This window comes from Anguilla anguilla, chromosome 7, assembly GCF_013347855.1.
Source record: "Anguilla anguilla isolate fAngAng1 chromosome 7, fAngAng1.pri, whole genome shotgun sequence".
NCBI classification, from domain to species: Eukaryota; Metazoa; Chordata; class Actinopteri; order Anguilliformes; family Anguillidae; genus Anguilla; species Anguilla anguilla.
Window position 1 is genome coordinate 2482346 of NC_049207.1, and position 20348 is coordinate 2502693.

General features: G+C 48.4%; 1 protein-coding gene across 10 annotated transcripts in view; it reads right to left on the reverse strand.

Annotated features, from left to right (window-relative positions):
• LOC118231930 (glutamate receptor-interacting protein 1-like) overlaps positions 1–20348 on the reverse strand; it is a 211741-nt gene that overhangs the window by 32052 nt on the left and 159341 nt on the right. For 6 of the 10 annotated variants that reach the window (XM_035426307.1, XM_035426315.1, XM_035426309.1 and 3 more), the window contains exons 2-5: positions 11768–11848; positions 3376–3511; positions 1774–1919; positions 900–983 (exon numbers count right to left, since the gene is read on the reverse strand). In XM_035426307.1, coding sequence (XP_035282198.1) covers positions 900–983; positions 1774–1919; positions 3376–3511; positions 11768–11848 — 447 coding nt within the window. Of the gene's footprint in view, positions 1–899; positions 984–1773; positions 1920–3375; positions 3512–5195; positions 5220–11767; positions 11849–15027; positions 15033–20348 lie in introns of those variants that run through there. The other 4 variants (XM_035426311.1, XM_035426308.1, XM_035426312.1 and 1 more) reach the window with 3 other exon arrangements.

The window sequence follows — 20348 nt, forward strand, 5'->3', positions numbered from 1 at the left end:
TTTTTTATTTCAGTTTAAACTATTTCAAATGCCAACTACGATTTTCACGCGTGAAAACAAAACATGTGACTTACTGTAAAATAGCATATGTTACCCTTTTCCCACTCATCTTATATTTGGGATTGTTTTCATAGCTCACATGTGTACTCTTCACATGTTGGGTGTTCACATGTGGTTACTGAACATGTGATTTTTTTTTGTACGGGTAGGTAGACATCCCAGAATTATCCATCACATCGCACAGCATTACCACTACCTTTGCTTTTCAGTGATCAGTATTATGGGATATCCATGCTACGCTCATGACAAAAAATACAAGAAGGCCAAGCAAACATTTGCAAAATGACCTTTATGAAGGTTAGCATGGAAGGCAAATAACTGACACCGACTCGGAATGGATGGCAGTATAAATATTTGTGCAGTCCCAGCCTGCCGGGACAGCATCATTATTTCACTCATGCAGAAACAGCATGATGAATAAAACATGAGTAAAATATACTACTGTAATGAATTGATTTAAAAAAAAAACAAAAAAAAACAGCTGTTGGCTATCCTTGACCTTCAAAATGCTTCTTTCCCTCTATCAAGAGACTTCTCTGCAGGTAGCGTTTAGGCTAGGCGTTTCATTTTAATAAACCGGAATTCAGGTCAGGAGAAAGTGGCCAAACAAACGGAAACAAATGGAAATTTGGTGTAGAAATGCACAGGAAACAGATATTTTTCCCCCAGATAATCCCCCTTCTTAAAGTCAGGAGGAAATTACAGTTTGTAACTGCTTCCTGCAGAAGCTCTCCTTAGCATATCAGAACACCCCCCTGTGCATCTGCAGTGATAGAACCCCCCCCCCCCCCGCCCCCCCCACTCGCCCCCCCGACGCGAGGCCGGCGTGTTTTACGCACCTCGCAGGACGAAGCCGAAGGAGTTTCCCTCTTTGTGCAGCGTGACCTCCACCGTTTTGAACACCACCCCGGAGCCTTGGAGAGCTGTAAGGAGAGCAGAGAGACACCGCATTAAGGGTCATACACCGCTCGGACTGACACACCCCATAGCCAGTTACCCAGGGAAGGCACAGCTGAGCCTGAATACCACTCAGCTGCCAGAGAGAAACAAACAGTCAAAGCAAACTCTCACTCCCTCACAGACGCACCTGCTATAGACACAATGTACACTCACAGAGTCCCTCACAGATGCACCTGCTATAGACACAGTGCACAGTGTGCACTCACAGACAGTCCCTCACAGAGGACGGGGGGCACTCACAGACAGTCCCTCACAGAGGACAGAGGCACTCACAGACAGTCCCTCACAGAGGACGGCGGGCACTCACAGACAGTCCCTCACAGAGGACGGCGGGCACTCACAGACAGTCCCTCACAGAGGACAGAGGCACTCACAGACAGTCCCTCACAGAGGACGGCGGGCACTCACAGACAGTCCCTCACAGAGGACAGAGGCACTCACAGACAGTCCCTCACAGAGGACGGCGGGCACTCACAGACAGAGTCTCTCACAGAGGACAGAGGCACTCACAGACAGTCCCTCACAGAGGACAGAGGCACTCACAGACAGAGTCCCTCACAGAGGACGGCGGGCACTCACAGACAGTCCCTCACAGAGGACGGCGGGCACTCACAGACAGAGTCCCTCACAGAGGACGGCGGGCACTCACAGACAGTCCCTCACAGAGGACGGGGGCACTCACAGACAGAGTCCCTCACAGAGGACAGAGGCACTCACAGACAGAGTCCCTCACAGAGGACGGCGGGCACTCACAGACAGGCGGCAGCTCGTACTCCACCTCCAGCACCACCCGCTCGCCCACGTTCTTCAGCAGGCTGATGATCTCGTCGTGGCGGAATTTGGCCAGGTTGATCCCGTTTACCGACTTAATGTAGTCCCCTACGTTCAGCTGGTCGCTCCTGCGGGAGGGACGGGGGAGAGAGAGAGGGAAGGAGGGAGAGAGAGAGAGAGGGATTGGGTTGGAATGAGAGTTTAAGAATTGTGCTCTGATGAGGATGTTGCTTAAAGCATCAGTGTGCAGTGTGTGGGAGTGTTTGTGTGTGTACGTGTGTGCATGCATGAGTGCAGGTGTGTGTGTGTGTGTGTGTGTGTGTGTGTGTGAGTGTGTGTGTGTGTGTGTGTGTGTGTGTGTGTGCGTGCGTGAGTGTGTGTGTGTGTGTGTGTGTGAGTGTGTGTGTGTGTGTGTGTGTGTGTGTGTGTGTGTGTGTGTGTGTGTGTGTGTGTGCGCGTGTGTTTAAACTACGTGCACCCTACCTTATGGGCTAGCAAAATAAACACCCCAACCACGCTTTGCTGTCGAGCATGTATGTGTCTCATTGACAGGATCCTACACAAACTGGCCCAATTTGCATGAGAAATAACACCTCCACAGGACTGCATCTGCTCCGGGTCATAATATGTGAAAGCAGGCAGGAGTGATGCATGCTGGGAAGGCACAGTACACTTAGAGAATACAGAACCATTTTTTCAAGAGATTCCCAAGTTGTGAAGAAACAATCTGAAGCATTGATTTAGGAGCTCCACCTGCAGCCAGAAGTTTGCAGGTGAGAATCCTAGCAGGTAAACCAGGATGATTTGGGTTCTGGCCTCACACTGTTCCTGGAACACCCTTAATTCAGCGCATATGAAATAAATCTAACAGAGAAAATGAATAATATGTGAAATATAAGCAACGCCTGACCAGATTATATCTGGTTTCAGCACTTTCAGAAGTGGTATCAAAGTGATTTTGCCATTCTAATGCCATTTCGCAGGCAGGGCAGCCTTATTAAATGAGTGTCACTTACAGATAAATGGCTCCAAATGAAATATAATTTTGTCCAATCGATAGGAAAAATCACTGGGCTGATAGCACTGACGCAGCAGCACGGACGCAGCAGCACTGACGCAGCAGCACGGACGCAGCAGCACGGACGCAGCAGCACGGACGCAGCAGCACTGACGCAGCAGCACGGACGCAGCAGCACTGACGCAGCAGCACGGACGCTGCAGCACTGACGCAGCAGCACGGACGCTACGTCGCTGGAAACTTTGCGTGAGCAGGCAGAAACGGTGCGAGCCTACGAAAAGACATCTTCGTGCAACCTCTGTGGTAACCTTGTGGTGCCCAATCACGTGTAGCGGAGGGCCGAAATTATGCAGATTTTTATTTTCCGACCAATCACGGCACCTGCTGATTTCACTAATTAGCTCCCTCCTCTCTGGCTGAAGGCGTGTTAATTAGCGAACTCAGCGGGTGTGCTGATTGGCTGGAGTGAAGCCCTGCGTACTCCCGGTGCCCGGTGGCACACGCTCGGGCACTGTGGCGCTGAAACGGCGAGCGGGGGCGGCGGGGGCGGGGGCGGGGGCGGGTACCTGGCGGCGATGCCCCCCTGGCGCAGGTTGGACACGCGGGGCTTGCCGTCCTTGTCGATGCCGCCGGAGACGGTGAGCCCCAGCGTGGTGCCCTCCTTCTTCATCAGCTCCACCATGCAGGAGCCCCGGAACTCCTCTGTGAGGGGGGAGAGCCGGGGGTCAGGAGGCGCAAAGGGCAAAGGTCAAACCGCCATCTTTCTGTCTCCACGTCCTGCCATGGCAACGGCAGCTCTGAGAGCGCCCTCTGGAGGGCAAGACTCATAGTGCCGTTTGGAGGTCTGCTCTCATACAGCCAATCAGAGGACAGCTCTCATACAGCCAATCAGAGGACAGCTCTCATACAGTTAATCAGAAGGCTGCTCTCATAGAGCCAATCAGAGGACAGCTCTCATACAGCCAATCAGAAGGCTGCTCTCATACAGCCAATCAAAGGCTGCTCTCATACAGCCAAATTGGAGACCTGCTCTCATACAGCCAGTCAGGGGGTGGCTATCATACAGCCAATCAGAAGGCTGCTCTCATACAGCCAAATCGGAGACCTGCTCTCATACAGCCAGTCAGGGGGTGGCTATCATACAGCCAATCAGAGGGCTGCTCTCATACAACCAGTCAGGGGGTGGCTATCATACAGCCAATCAAAGACCTGTTCTCACACAGCCAATCAGTGACCTGCTCTCATACAGCCATACAAAGACCTGCTCTTATACAGCCCCAATCAGCACCATTACACAATCTCCCTGCACCATTTCTGCCTGGCTTGCAGACTCATGTACAGGTTCACGCCACAGCTCTCAGCTGCACAGGATCCCCATGCTCTGGGTTTCCTCCTGTGTGCTGCTGCTTATTATGGATTTATTTATACATCAGGGACAGCATGATGCCAGAAACATTCATCCCATGCAGATGCTCTGCACTGCACCCAAAGCAACAGGAGGCTAATTTCCATAGGCAGTCCAGGCTGACTGCGTGGGACACTGCACATACAGTACGGAAGTATAAAATATTCACAAAACAACAAAACAAAAAAACTGAAAATAAGGACAGAAGCCATTACAGACAAATATTCCAAACAAGAAAAAAGAAAAAAAAACATTCCAAACATTCTGCATAGTGACAAGCACACTTGCACAGGAAGTCACACTGAAATTATAGTGCAGCAACAGGGACCACAAGTGTCTTTTGTGTGGGAGCAGAAACTGAGCATCCTAATAGCAGTCCTCTGACACGCCTCCCTCCTGTAAGAGAGACAAACAGACAGCATCCCACCACACATACATATATATTGGGGAAGGAGGGGTGCAAGCGCAGCGCCGCAGATCCCAAACGAAGCGCCAGGGGCCCCCGTTAATCTCCGCGGGGGGTTTCCGGAGCGACTCTGACTCCGCGTCCATTTCACCACCGGGCGGAGAGGGAGAAGGACAGCTCTGCACGCGCTCAGACCGCAGGAGGCAGCTCGGCACAGCGGGGTCGGGGCGCGGCTGTTCGAAAGAATCAGGGAATAGCGCTCTCATCTCGCAGCCAGACCCGCGTTCAAAGGGCCGCTTTGTGATTTCGGTTGGCCAGGGGCGGAGACCGCTCTCCTGACAACGTACGCATTTCAGAAGCAATTCCAGTATGGCTGCGTAATACCTGAATCTAAAAATGACATCATACATTGTACTCAATATGTATTCATACAAAACACAAGGGGGGGGGGGGGGGAGTCATTTTAGCCCCTTCTATTTCCTTAATGCATTTCAGCTGCAGTGCCTGTTCAGGACAGAGTGCTGTGTAAGCTGCAGTTTCAAGCCAAAGCGCTCGTAACGACGAAGTTTCCTCACCTTGGCAACACAACTGAAACGCACGGGAAAATTCTGCAAAAAAAAAACCAAACAAAGAAAAAAAAAAAGAATAGGTCATCATGCATGAACGTACAGTTTAGTGCAGAAGTATTGGGACTGAGACAGTTTTTGTTGTTTTGGTTCTGTACTTCTGTACTCCAGCACATTTTAAACACAACCATGAATATGAGCTTAAAGTGCAGACCGCAGGCTTTGACTTGAGGGCCATATTTACAGCCGTATCAGGCAATCCCTGTAGGAATCACAGCCCTTTCACACACAGCCCCACAGTACAGGGGAGCCAGTAACAGCACGGGTGCACATTCTGCTGTTTCTCGCCCAGCTGAGTCTTTGCATCATTAGTTCACGCTCAGGAAAGCTAACAAAAGGCCTAAAGTTGATTCTAGGCGAGTAATTTGCATTTTGGAGTCTGTTGCTGTCGTCTCTCAACAGTAGCGTCTGGATATGAGCGTCTGCTAAATGCCTGTAATGTAATGCAATGTCAACACGAAGGAAAAATAAGCGTCAATGTTAGTAAAGCAGGCCATCACGCTACCTATGCATGCACGCACGCATGCACGTACGCGCACGCACACGCTCACACACGTGCGCACACACACACACAGAACGCGCACGCACACGCTCACACACACGTGCGCACACACACACACAGTATGCGCACGCACACGCTCACACACACGTGCGCACACACACACACAGTACGCGCACGCACACGCTCACACACACGTGCGCACACACACACACACACGCATGCACGCACACACGCTCACACACACGCACGTTCGCACACACACACACAGAACGCGCACGCACACGCTCACGCTCACACACACACAGTACGCGTGATGCCACTTCCCCGAGGCCGCACACACTGAGCAGGGGGGCAATGCCGTTCACCCAGAACACAGCGACAGAGACAATGCAGAGGATCAAAAAAGCCATTAGCATCTGCTAATGAGTGTGTGTGTGAGGGGGGGGGGGCATAGGGGGGAGGAAGGGCTGGGTGCAATGCAGGAGAACAGCATCCCGCTCAAAATTAAAGGAATAATTTAAAACCTGCATGAGGCTGACTGGTTTATTAATTTATAATAATTTATTAATATAGAACTACTTTGATACTACTTTCAAAATGATAATTTAATCTAATTGCAACATGGTAATTATAATATAACATTTATTGTATAAATCTATAGTGTAATAACTCAGGACCAAAATAACACTTATTATTCTGAAGCAAAATAACACAGCAGGTTATTTTAGTAAGGAATGCACAAGACATGGAAAATGAAAGCGTGTGTTCAAATTTATACCTGGACCTCTATCATGAATGTGCTTTTAGTGAAGACCATTTGAAAAATGGCACCTTTAATTATTCAAGGATTATGCAGAACGCTGGGGAAAAGGGAGACTCAATTAACGCTTTTTTTGGGAGTCAGTTGATGAGCAATTTTGGGAAGCGGCCAGAAAAGGTGTGTTTTCAGGTGCAGTAGCCACTGAGAAGACTGGAGTAACAGTGAAAAATGACGCTAGTAGCAGCTATCTGACAATGATGAAGAACCGACCGAATTGCCATTGGAGGAAAAAAAAGATGAAAACTTTATCAAGCTTAATCATGAAATAGCTATTCCTATTGTCTGAGAGTGTGTGTGTGTGTGTGTGTGTGTATGTGTGCGTGCGTGTGTGTGTTCATATCAAAAACGTTCACAAAGCCACTATATTTCATTATTGAAAACTTAAAATAAATGAAAGAAGCATGACTCAGCAGCAAAATGAAGATAAAACAATGTCAGGAGCTCCCAGCTGTAGCTAATGAGATCAATTATTCATAAGGCTTACAATTTACTCCAGTGTTTCAAATGCACACCGTATATATTAGTCAAAGGGAAGTAATACACGAGCATTTTATTACTGTTCCATCAAATCCGTATCCCAGCATGCCCCCTGTGCAGCTCGGCTCGTTCCGAACAGGAAGCTCTAAAAGCGGCGCTCAAGCGATCGTCTCTGGGGGGGGTAAGTCCTGCTACCTTCTGTAGCAGGAAGAAATACGTTCTGTAAACACAGAATGACGGCCTGCCACGCTGGGATCACACAACCGGTTTTATGAATGAGCACTTTGTAAAAGGCAAAGAAGACAACGTAAGAGACACAGTCGGAAACATTGTAAATGCTGCACAGCGTAATTAAACGAAGCGCTTCATGTCTACTACAGTATGAATGTAGGTCGGGATTTCTTACACCCTAGAAAAATTGGCAGTGAATTTAACTGACCGTGAGTACTTTCTGTCATTTGTATCATCTGTCAGTCACATGACTTAATTTGGGGGGGTGGCCTTATAATGTGCCCGCTTGGAATCTACTACATTTATCCAACATTGATTTACCCAATGAGCCACAAACTGCTATTCCAGCACCGTCCAGTGAGCCCTGTCCTATAAGCCTTACACTAATTCATTTTGTACTAATGTATTTACATTCATCTGGAGGGTTTGACCAAAATTACATTTGTACTTAAAAAACAGTCTAGGAGTCTTTGATTCAGCCTGGTCTACAGTGTTGACACAGTCATCACATTATTAATTTTGAGACACTGTAACCATCAGCGTCCCCGTTAAACATTAGGCAACTGGAAAATAGGAGCAGTGCATCAAACGCATTTCCATTTTGGAGGCCCTGACTGAACTTTCAATCATTTCCCAGTCGTTTCTGCGCTGTAATTGAAAGCAGAATGGCACTTCCATTGCCACGGGCAAGTCAGGGCCTTGAGGAAGAGAGCGGAGGCCCATAGCGGGTTCACCCATGCATGACTACAGACTGAACTAATGGCTCGCGGACGTTCGTGGTGCTGCGGTTTGACACAAAATGGCGGAGGGCCTCACAGTTTCCTGCATATTCAAGACACCACAGAGACTGCGAGTCGAACCGAAGAGACAAACAAAGGAATCCCCACGGCATAAATATCCGAGTGCCCTTTAAATCCAACCGAACAGCCATTACGAAAACAGCGAGAATGATGCATGGAACCGTACGTTTGAGCACATCAAACGTGGAGGGGCTGCAAACCCCCGGGTATTTCAGTTCATTGGAAACTGAAGCAAGAGCAGCTTATTTTCAGGACCTGGTTTAAATATGCCTCCTGTTGAAGACTAAATGAGCTAAGAGGTCCACTCATTCAGATGGGAATCTTCAGAATGCTTTCCCTTGCTATGTATTTTCAATGACTGTGTGTCAATGACTTCTCGGTCTGAGAGAAAATTCTCCCGGTCTGATAGAAAGGTCCCACATGTCAGCACCCCTCGCCCTGCACCCCCCCCCCTCCCCCACTCCCACACCCTCCCCTCTGGTCCAACAGCTCCCAATCTCATGCAGTATTACGCCCCCAGCTGCGTATGTTCAAGGGAAGTATTTTGACAAACACAAAAATCTGGCAACCCTACACTGCTTGCCTGTGGGGTGGTGGGGGTGGGGAGGGGGGTTTGCTCTGATCTGGCACCCAGCATTCGGGACGTGCGCTCTGCGGAAGGCATTCTGTGGGATGGGAGTGTGGAAAGCATCAGGTATGCAAACACATATGAGTGTAATCATGCCTGGAAAGGAACAGAGCCTTATGCTGCAGAGATCTTTATGCAAAATGATGATGGGCTGGCTTCTCCTGCATCGTTTAATTATGCCTTTCTCACACATCTGATTCTTGGATGAACCCCCTGCACCCCATCCCCTTCATCTTCTATCTTCCTCCAGCTTTGTTCTCCTGCTGGCGGCAATTAGTGCCCCAGTGATTAAAGAAAGCCTTCCTCCGCGTAACAATGGGCTTTGAAACGGGCAGCCGTGCGTTCTGCCGCTCTGCCAGCTTTTAAAATCAACGCTCCTTCCATTCCAGCTTCAGCAATCTGCGCGATTCAACAGACACAACCTGCAATTATGCCTAATTACAAACTCACATCTCCTGTTTTGTGTTCGTCTTATAACTGCATCGACCGCATACAGAACAAATAAAACACACCCTGACAGAGAAAAGGGAAATCATCCACAAGATAATCAGCTCCTGTCTGCCAGTGTGACCCATGGTGGCACATTTTAGTAACCGAAGCAACCATTTCAAGCTTGCTTTAATTCTCGCACAGTTTGGGATAATCTTCTTCATAAATATCCAAGCCAAAGCCCTCTAACCACACTGAACTCATGGTTAGGGCTTTCCACACCCGACCGTCACTGGTGCCGAAATTGTGAAAACAGGCCTCGCAGTACACGCTCTTACGAAGACGCGGCACGCAATGCAAGTGTCGCCATCTTATAGCGGGTGTGATGATAGGCTGGATCACTTCACACATTACGGGCTATTCCCAATGGTTCATTCACATGCATGTGTTTTACTGTGATGCTGCACACTAGCGACTGAGTGATAGCCCAGAGCTGGCCCAGAGCTGGCCCACCGATACCGCCATGGAACGATGCCGACGAGGCCATCCGAATCTGGCTGCCAGAGCGCAGCCTTGATGCGACCCTGTCTCAGGTGAGATACGCACCTGGGCCGCATTTGGGCCAGAATCCAAACTCTGTAATGAACCCATAAATGTGTCTGGGTCCAGTTAGGCCAGCCCTTCGGTCCCAAACCGCTCCAGTCCTTAAATGTGATTGGTTGCATTTGGGCTCGTCTTGGTCCGTAATGCCGCTTGCCGATGCCATAAAGGTCCCTTAAGTGCCGAAAATCAACCGAATTTGGCCCGGAATCATCTGCTATCTGCACTCAGCCAGAGTCACTGCTCTTGGCACTGAAGAGGGGGAAAAAAAATGAAACTCCAGGGTGATTCACAATTTGAGAATTAGCTCAGGATCCACCCCGGTGATGGTCTGCATCAGATAAAGCCAAACAGTCAAAATCACACACTTCTCTCCATGCAGGTAAAAAGATTTTTTTTTTTTAATTTCGAAATCACCCAGATATCAGATTAGCTACAGAAGCCATGTTGCGCCGTACGGACGCACCGCGTCGAGCTGCAGCACAAACGACACCGATTCCAGCGCCTAAAACCATCCCGCTAACCCAAGAGACATGGCACTGGAACGTCTGTTTGGTACTGGGTTGCCAGAAGTCTGGTTTTCGACCACTAATATCTGGTTTTAAATTATTTCTACAGGTCCTGACAGGACAACGTAAGGTCCGGTTTGAGTAACAGATGGAAGGAATTGACCGGTAATTTATAACGAAGTAGCACGTCGTTGACTCCCCGGTCTGATAGAATAGCATCACCCGATCTGACATCCAGAACCGAAATAATATCCACCCCCCACGCCCCCTCACCCCCCTCGCCCCCCCCCCCCCCCCCCCCCGCCCGACCACATTTGCAATTACACTTCCAGCTGTGAATGGCTGGTTTTGACTATTTCTAAATCTGGCAAACCCTATTTTGGTAAAATTGCTATGCATGACTCAGCTTTGATGAGTGATTAAACTAACTGCAGCCTTTAGGGTCTGGCCTCACAGTGCTTGAATGTGAGGGTCATGATCGCATATTCACAGCACTAGAAGTCTTTGTGTTTCTTCTGAACTCACGGGGTGTCCCACGCTTCACTTGCCAGGCCTTAATTATTCTTAGGCCCGAGAACACTTGAATGGCTAGGGAACAGAATTAATAAGCAGCTTCATAGTTTTTGATTTGATTGTTTCGTGGTTGAGTTTGGGTCATTCAAATTAAGGACAAATGCCCAGGAGGACGAAAAACCACCAGCTTTTAAAAAATTGACAAAAGGACAAAGCACACCACATTTAGACTGAATTGAAATGCTGTAAAAGTTCAGACTGTGGGGTAAACTATAAAGGCTTGATGTGCTTCATGTCATTGATGAAATTCACATTTCTCTGAGGTTAACAAGGAAAAAATGTATTTCAAAATTTCATCGACACAGTATGAAAAACTCATTTTACAAAATGTATCTGAAATGCCGCACGACCGTATCAACTGATGAATAACGTATTGAGAAAGAACACTACTCTACACATTTTCAGAGGGGGGACGGGGGGTTTGTTGACTTTGTACATCATTTTATTCATGATTCTGAAATGAGGCCAGAAGACACCTCCTGGGATGAACCTTTCACTAAAGGGGGTCCTTCCAGGTTGGAAGGACTTTCAACTGGTACCACTGGTTTAAAAATCATTACTCAGGAGAAAACCATACTAATCTGCTATAGGGCCACCCAAAATGGGCTTTAGAATGCAATGGAACAAGACACAAATACATTCACACGTGTGCCTGCAGCCTTTGAGTCCCTCAAAGGGGATCTTCAAAGCCACAGGGCTAAGGGCGGAGTCACAGAGGCAGCCAGGAATTCCATTTTTAAACGATGTTTTCTTTGTTGCGACACTGCAGTGTCGTGATTTATGTTCACTACTTTCTGCCGCCAGATGCTGAAATCGGACGAGCCTCGACACGAGAGCGCCGTTACGTAAAGGGTTGCCCCGACTGACGAGTGGACAGAGCACCACAGGGAAAGGGTCAGGGGGTCAAAGGTCAGGGTTCAGAGGTCAGGGGTCAGGGGTCAGGTGTCCTTACCTGGGATACTCTGTCTCCTGACGGCCAGTGCCCCGTCTGACGGCCTGGAGAGGCTGGCGGATTTTGAGTACGGCCCCTCATCTGGAGAACGCAAGGGAACCAAATGTCAGCCATAGGAAGACCAGGCACACCACCCGATTACATCATCAGGCGTTTTCACCAATGACCACGGGCAGTCAGGGTTACAGCCTCCTTATGGCAGAGAGAGAGAGAGAGAGATGCTCCACACCTCCGTCTCCACAAATTCAGGTCACTTTTAATCTGCAAAGCGCTGTTCTGGTTTTTACAAAGACAGTCACAAAGAGGCTTTACAGAGGAAAGAGAAAAAAGGAAAACAGGACAAAAAAATCAGATCTGAACCCCCAAAAATGAAATGAAAAAGTGAGGTTAAAAAAAAAGAAAAAAATTCTCAAGAGGGAAGAAAAATATTCAAACATTGGCAAGAAAAAAGTCCCCAATGGGAAGAAATCTTGTGAGGAGCCTGGCTATAGAGGGGTAGCCCATCCTCCACAGGCCTGGTGCCAATAGGAAAGCTAAGCTAATGACTTCAGGGTCATTATAACTGGAGGGAAAAGAGCCATCACTCACACCACTCACTGAGGTGGACAGGCACTCTGGTCATGGCAGTGTACTGAGCTCAGTCTGTAGAGCGTGTGGACAGGTATGAGTATGCAGAAGTCCGCAGTCATTCAGCACTTCCAAACACAGAGCTGAGGACGGAGATCTGCACATTTCTCACAGAGATAGTCATCTTGACAACACTTGCCTGAGGAGGCTTTTTTTTTTGAGGTGCCAGAAAAATACATGTGGTGACTCCATATCTCCTGGAAAAAGTACATCAGACCTGACAAAAACTGCCAGAGGCTATGGTCCTCCTGAGGCTATGGACTGGCTATAAAGAAACACAACCTCCACAATGACCACTTTATACAATTTATACCTCTTAATCCTTGAAAGGTGTAAGATCACAAATGTGTGATTAGAATGTGGTCTTAACTGAACATTCTAATGCTGATGTCACAATCACTGCTGGAAACTGAAAGCGATGGAGTTCTAGAACACTGACTCAGTGTTCTTTTTTGAAAAAAGATTCCAAAAGTGGGTTAAATCAATCTCTTTTATAACTGTGCTGCAGGTCCACTACAGTCCCTCGACACAAAATTAGCGAAACTGAGTTGGACAAGTCATAATTTGCTACCCCCACAGGTTACCACTAGAGTCTGACATTGCACCTTGTCTGTGAAAAATGATCTGAGGCTTTCTGAATCCCTGCAGGGTTAAAGAGTAGATCCCATTTCATACGGCGACACACTACCATCCACAGGGCTTAAGAATAGTTCACAACTATGCGTAGAACACATATATCCACATATTTCTCCATATGACACTGGCTCTGTCCGGCTTCAAGATCAATCGTGTGCTACAGTGGTGCCCAAAAGTGTAGTTATGGAACAGTGAAACTGGTTATTTTTGCAATATATTTGGATTTTAGATCAAAAGATGAAGATAATTTTAGATTTGAAAGACAAGAATATCCTTTTTGGGGAGCACTGTTGTCTTCTCAGTATTTAAAAGGGCTTGTCATCTTTGCACAAGCTTTTTAATGCCAAGTGCAAACCAACCTTAATGAAACCGTTAGTTTTTGAACCAAGGAGTTAAATCAAAGGAAGAAGCCTGGGCTCAGCATGCAGGTACACCCTGACACAGCACACCAGAACCACATGTACATCAGAAACTACCCTAATCATTTAATCAATGGCAGTCGTTTGATGTCGAAAGTAGGAGCACAACGTAAAATCCAAAGGTGGAGGAAGCCAAGGATCGGTGCTTCCTGTGAAGGCAAAGAAAGTAAAATGGCCGAGCAGCAGGGTGGGTAAGCCTGGCGGGTCTGTTAACGAGCCCGCCCCAGGATGCAGTTAAAACACCGTCAAGCGCAGCGGCAGCTCAAGAGGAACTGAGGCCCCGGACAGCTGACGCGTTGCCGGAACATTCCAGGAAGGTCACACACCAGCGCTGTGAGGACCTCACACGACAGATCCGGCCCGTCTCACTAGGCTGTTCCAGCGGTCGAGCTGAGGCTGAGGGGGGTGGATGGGGGGGGGGGACGAGGGGGACGAGACTATCGGCGAAATGCCGGCGGAGGCTGGCTGGGTAACGCAGGCTCCTTTCTGGAGCAGCGCTCTGCGACATCGTTCCCCTGTCCCGAGTCTCGGGGCGCTGCTGCATCCGGCTGGGTCCCAGCAGAAATCGGGACTCAGAGCCGTCTGGAGAGGGCAGTGAGTCAGCATTATTATGGCAGGCGCGAGTGAGAAAATAACGTGCCCGGTGAATATGCTTCACAGGCTGTTCGGAGATCTCGGCTGACAGCTTTTTAAAACATTCAGTCAAGGTCAGTCATATTCGGTTTTTCTAAGGATTCTAAAATCAAGATAATGTACGGTACCCTGCATGCTGGAGCATCCAGGTTCAGACAGTGACTTCTTCAGTATACCTGTATGCTATGGCTATAGAAAACGCACATGGATAAAACCATAGTGGAATGAATGCTTACTGTAAGATGTGCCCTAGCATTCTTATTCATGCTAACACAATTTCAATTCCTTTTTTTTTTTCTTCCATTTTCCACTTTCTCTAGAGCTGTGGAAATGTCCAAAATAGTGTATGTAACCTACATTTTTTAACTGCTAAATTTTACCTAAATGTGCTGAGGAGCCTTTCAATCAGGCCTCTGTGAAGAATGGTTTGAATGTTTATGAGAAGTAACTTCCATCAGAGGGAGGGGGACCTGGGGGGGGGGGGGGGGGGGTGCTCATGCAGGATCACCCCTAAAGAGCCCGTCCTCCATCTGAGCAGCTGCACTCAGGGAGGTGGCATAAAAGCAGGCTAATGGAGGTGGGGGGGGGGTTGCATGGACCCCCCAGGACACGGCACTGGCTGAATGCGACATCGAGAACATTCATGCATTAGCGCTGGGAGAGGAGGGGAAGAAAGTGTGTGTGTGTGTGGAAGAGAGAGAGAGAGAGAGAGAGAGGGGGGGAGAGAGAGGGAGAGAAGGGAGGAGAAAGAGAGAGAGAGGGAGAGAGAGGGAGAGAAGGGGAGAGAGAGAGAGCGAGCACGCTCTGGGCTTTTTTTCCCCCACATCACTCTCTGGTGTGTTTCAGTCCCCTTTCAGAAAGTGTGTGTGTGTGGAGAACTCCAGCTCCATGATTCAGGGAGAAGCCCTGGGACACTGGGGGGGGGGGGAGTGCTCACTGATTTACGGTGCAGGGGCCTGACAGGCCCCCGTTGGGGTTACGAGCGTTTTAAGCTCACGTGGGCGACGGGCCGGTGCTCTGTCTGCACGCCACACTGAGCACTAGGAGCGGAACAGAAGAGCACGCGCTGTAACAGCTGAGGGGAGTGGGGAGTGAGACGCCAGTACAGGACTCATCCCGTCCTCTCAGGACTAATCCCATCCCCTCGGGACTAATCCCATACCCTCAGGACTCATCCCGTCCCCTCAGGACTAATCCCATCCCCTCAGGACTAATCCCATCCCCTCAGGACTCATCCCGTCCCCTCGGGACACATCCTCGTTCCTCGATGGTGGAATACAAATGAAAAACTGCAATGGGCATCATAGTCACTGCAGATGAAGGTGCGTGCTGTTCACACTGGTGCATTGTGGGTAGGAAATGAGAGCATGGCTCGAGCCTTCTGGCTGACACCAGGAAATTAGGAAAGAATGATCCATGACTACTCTTAAATCAGCGAAGAACACCAGGAAGATGGAAGACGTGACAAAAGTGTCTCCTTGGTTCTGCAAGCCCTCAACCCATCGTTTGTCACATCGCGGGAGCCTGCATTAAAAATGTGCATGTTCAGTTTTGTTTTACACTTCCCCCCCCCCCCCCACAAGGACACGTCTCTCAGAGGCTTGCCCGTGGGGGAAACGGCCCCAGCGCTTGCAGGACAGGTGCAGTGGTTTTTAATGAGCTGCGGAGGACGGGGGCCCTGTCGGAGCTCGCCCAGGTGGCCCGCGGATCGACCAAATCTCCGCTCCCTTTCATTTGGGTCAAGCAGCCCTCGGGGTGGGGCCGGTGCATTATTAAAAAGGAGATGATGTACGAGGCCTTAAGGGAAAAGGGAAGAGGACGTGGAGCGCTTGCATACTGAGTACTGTTAAGAGCGTGCTGCAGGCACACAGCAAGGTCGCTGCGTTTACAGCAGCCAATTACAGGACTCCAAACGCACGCGTCTGATGATGACATCGGGGAGACGATGCAATAATGCATCAATCGTTAATTCAGCACAGTCCTCCAAATATAATTACGAGTTTGACACTAAGACAGGGAACGGAACTGAAGAGTATTCTGGAGGTACATGTTGTCAGCAGCCTGTATGTACCTCCAGTCTGCATGTACTCTCTGCCTATACCCCACTGTCTTACCTGCCGACTGTTCGCTAACTGAAGGCGTCTGGTGGGAGTGACTCTTTGTTGAGTTTGTGAGGCGGAAGCCAAGGCATCAGTATATGGACCAATCAGAATGAAGCCTGGGGGAGCCATTACATTATAATTAGTATTACTATTATTATTATTATGCATGGTGGTGCAGAGGGTAGCACCACACAGAAAGAAGGTCTTGGGTTAAAATCCATCAGGGAGCTTGCATGTTCTCCTCGTGTCCATGTGGGTTCCCTCCGGGTGCTCCGATTTCTTCCCACAGTCCAAAGACATGCAGGTAGGCTAATCGGAGACTCTAAATTGCCCCTAGGTATGAGTGTGTGAGTGAATGGTGTGTGTGCCCTACGATAGATTGGTGGCCTGTCCAGAGTGCATTCCTCTCTCTCGCCCAATGCACTCTGGGATAGGCTCCAGCACCCCCCGTGACCCTGACCAGGAATAAGCGGGTATAGATAAAGGATGGATGGATTTTATTATTATAAAACTCACACATTATTTGTATGTCACAATACAATTTGATAAGATAATCCACTAGATGAGAATGATTTGTTTCCATATCACTGCAGCAGCTAATCATATCAGACTAAATGATAACATTTTCAAAATTGCCAGAGCTTGTTGGCTATCTTCCTGGAGTGACTTGTGCCTAAATTCTGTAAGGTGTTATTCTACTGGCTCATTAAAAATAGTACCATCCTGATCATATAAATGAAATGCACCATTCAATGGCTGCAGAAATGCCTTGCAGGAATAAAAACTGCAGATATGGACATTAAGTCCGGCAGTGAGCTGGCAGGACCCTGAGAAAGGGCCAAGCCACAGACAAACTCTCCAACCACCAAATGACCCGCAATTATTCTCATTATGAACACGGTTTCATTAAAATAGCCAAAACATGACTGTATGTACCACCCATTTGTTTTAATGAATGTATGAAAACGTGGGCAGCTTTAGTTTCTGTGAAATATATTGGAGCGTATTTCCCTCTATCTAGATACTGCTCACTAACAATAGTATAATATAACACATTACAGCAATTCCACGTGTAACTCTGGAATACTAATTCGCACAAAGAATGTAGAACCTTTTCCCAAATGAATTTATTTCCTCAGAGCAGTTTCCCCCTCATTGGAATGGGCACCTTCACCCTGGATGGGTGCCTGGTGGAAAGGGGGGGGGGGGGGGCGGTTGGGTGTGGGGGGGGGGGCAGGCTGTAAAAGAGCGGTTTGATTCACTGCTGGAGCTCACAGCCCCCCATGCATCATTCAGTCTGTCGTGCAGCGTCAGACCCCCAGCACCCCTAAATCTTCCCCCAGGCGTCAATCACGCGCATGCTCCTCCCCTTTTATGAGAGTTCTGCAGGCAGTCGGGTTGTTCTGTGAGGGGGGGGGGGGGGGGCAGTGCGGATTAGAAATTCTGGCTGGGGTGGGCAATATGATAATCTTATATCTCCGCTGGTACAATTTCCCACTTTTCATTCAAATCCTGGACTTAAAACATTTATTAACAAGGGGGACTCTGGGTTCGATTGCAAACCAGCCACCAAGGTTAACAGAGTTGCTTGTTTTGAAAAGCCTTCAACGGCTGTAAACATATTTCAACCAGCGGCGATGAATTTCATCACTGTACTCAAGTAGGATGCAGTAAACTACATGATATCCAGGATCTTATTCATATTCAGCATGAGAAAATACACTCTCAAAACAGATGTGTTAAAAACAGCACGTAACGTGTCTATGACACACCTCCATGTCTAGCTAGGCAAACACACTTTAGGCTACCTTCCACATAGTCCGTGTTAAAAAGACTCCCTTTGCAAAAAGTTTCCCTTATGACACAAAACGTGTTGAAAGTAACACAAAAGGAGTAACACATAAATTGTGTTGGACATTAACAAATCTTTTTTGAAAGTGTAGCGATGTGTCCGAGTGAATCAGCAGTAAATGATGCTGATACCTGCAGCACATTTATGTGCAAGTGTATCTGTAAAGATCTGTACAGTACACACATACACGCGCACACACACACTTCAATGGTCTTGTTTCCTGAACAGCATAATAAAGCATTTATTTCCGCTGGGTGCTTTTAAACAAAGGCGTTGCAGCTGAACGATATTTACTCAGATGCACTCCCATCTTCTATGCACACTATGCCATCAATACAATTTAACGAGTACATTTCAGCAATTCCAAACTGCTCCAAGTATGGACGACCAGAAATGCACCTTTATTAACTCTTCGCAGTATTTCGCATCAACATTTTGAAAGAGACAGCCACCAAAAACAGCCCAAAAAGCGATGTTCTTGGAGGGATGTTTTCTGGACTGAGCGAGCGGGGATCCACGTTCGTCGCACAGGTAAAGGTGACCCCGCTGGCGAGCGAGGCGCTTTTTTGGGTGAGGGCTGAAAGTGGCGCGGTGTCTGAAATCGGGTCTGAGAACAAGCGAGCAGACGCTCCGCTCTGCCGCTCCGCTCGTGCGAGCAGATCAGCCGGCTGCGAACACAAATCACGTTTTATCTCCCATAAAAAATTTAAAAAAACTGCCGCGGATTGGAACGGAGGAGGAAGGCGCGAGAACTGGAGGAAACGAGCGAGAGGAATAACAAGTGAGCGAGCTCGCCGCAATCCCTCGCCGCTCCGCGCGGAAGATCCGGCGCCAGGGGACCGCAGACGTCCCTACGCGACGAGCCGTTATGGCTCTGTTTACTCCAGACAAACCGCTCGTCAACGGGAAATAAAATCCTCCTGATCCTGATTATGCAGCTGGCATTTTACTGCCTCGCATTATGAGGAACGCAGATTTACAACGTGTAAGGCTGGAAACGCGCTCGGTTTAAAGTGCGCGAACGCGCGTGTGCAAAATGGCTGTCGCGCGTATCCTGCCGTCATTCAGAGCCTCCTTCGGCCACGTCCTCAAAAATTCACGCTGCGCGTCCGCAAGGTGCAGTACCAGGGTTATCCACAGGGGCAGTGTACATTTTATGCCCAGTGACGTGACTGACGCTAGGAAGCCAGGAAGGATGGCGGGATCATTCTAAGACAAAGCCATGATCTTTCCCCTAGTGGACATACCTTTTAAACCTCCAGTCAGACAGAAAGTAAGCAGGCGAGTATGAGAACAACGGGACGCGACCCCTAAACCTGCACGGAGCGCGTGATTACTCGAGTGTGTTTCCACCCTAAGCACACGAGGGTTAGAAACCGTGGTTTCCAGTTCCTCGTGAGCCACGGGAGTTTATGACCAGACGGGTTTTGTTTGTTCTTCGGATAAAGTATCAGGAGACAGGACGCAGTTTATCTCCTTCTTTTACCTTGTCCTCCATTACTCTTGCTGCAGTATGTTTAATCAGCATTGCAGGCGTAGGCTACACGTGTCCTCCACTTCGTAAGTGACTGGATAAGAGGACCTGCTGAATTATGCAGCGTGAGGAATGGGGCCGTCGTGCACAGGAGCAGCAGAGTCACTCCAGGATGGGCAATTTTAAGCACTCAGATGTTGCCGTCCAAATGCTTTAAGGCACCCAATGAAACGTCCCGTCTACTTAGCAGGGCAAGCAATAACTAAAAGCTTCCTTGAACAGAGCATTATTAAACATTGTGGATGAACATCTGACTTTATTGTTGTTGACTCCTGAACAGGAGCCTACGGATGCAGAACAGGAATGGAAAATAAGAATATTTAATAATTCATTTTCTTAACCGTCCTATTGTCCCCTCTGGGTCAAAAATGGCAGCGATGAAAATCCCTCAGATTGATTTTTTTATTTTTCAGCATGCTTTGGAGGGGAACCACGGATGTCCACACTCTCCTGAATCAGCAGTGGGGTGCATGCAGGTAGGTGGCTGTGGTTGCAGATAATTCCAAATTAGAGAAGGGGTTGGACACGTGGGACCCTCATGGGCGCCTAATTTATATTTTGAAGAATAAAAAAAATCATCGTCATTATTATACATTATTACATGAATTACCATCCATCTTAATGTAGCAGGACAGCGGCTCACTAGCCAAAAAACAAAAACAAACTCCAACCTGTACATAAACTTTTCAAAGCATGGGAATAAATGGCAAATCAACTTGGTCCTTGTGGAAATGACCACCATCTTGAAAAAGGCAGTGCAGGAAATGCATCACACCAC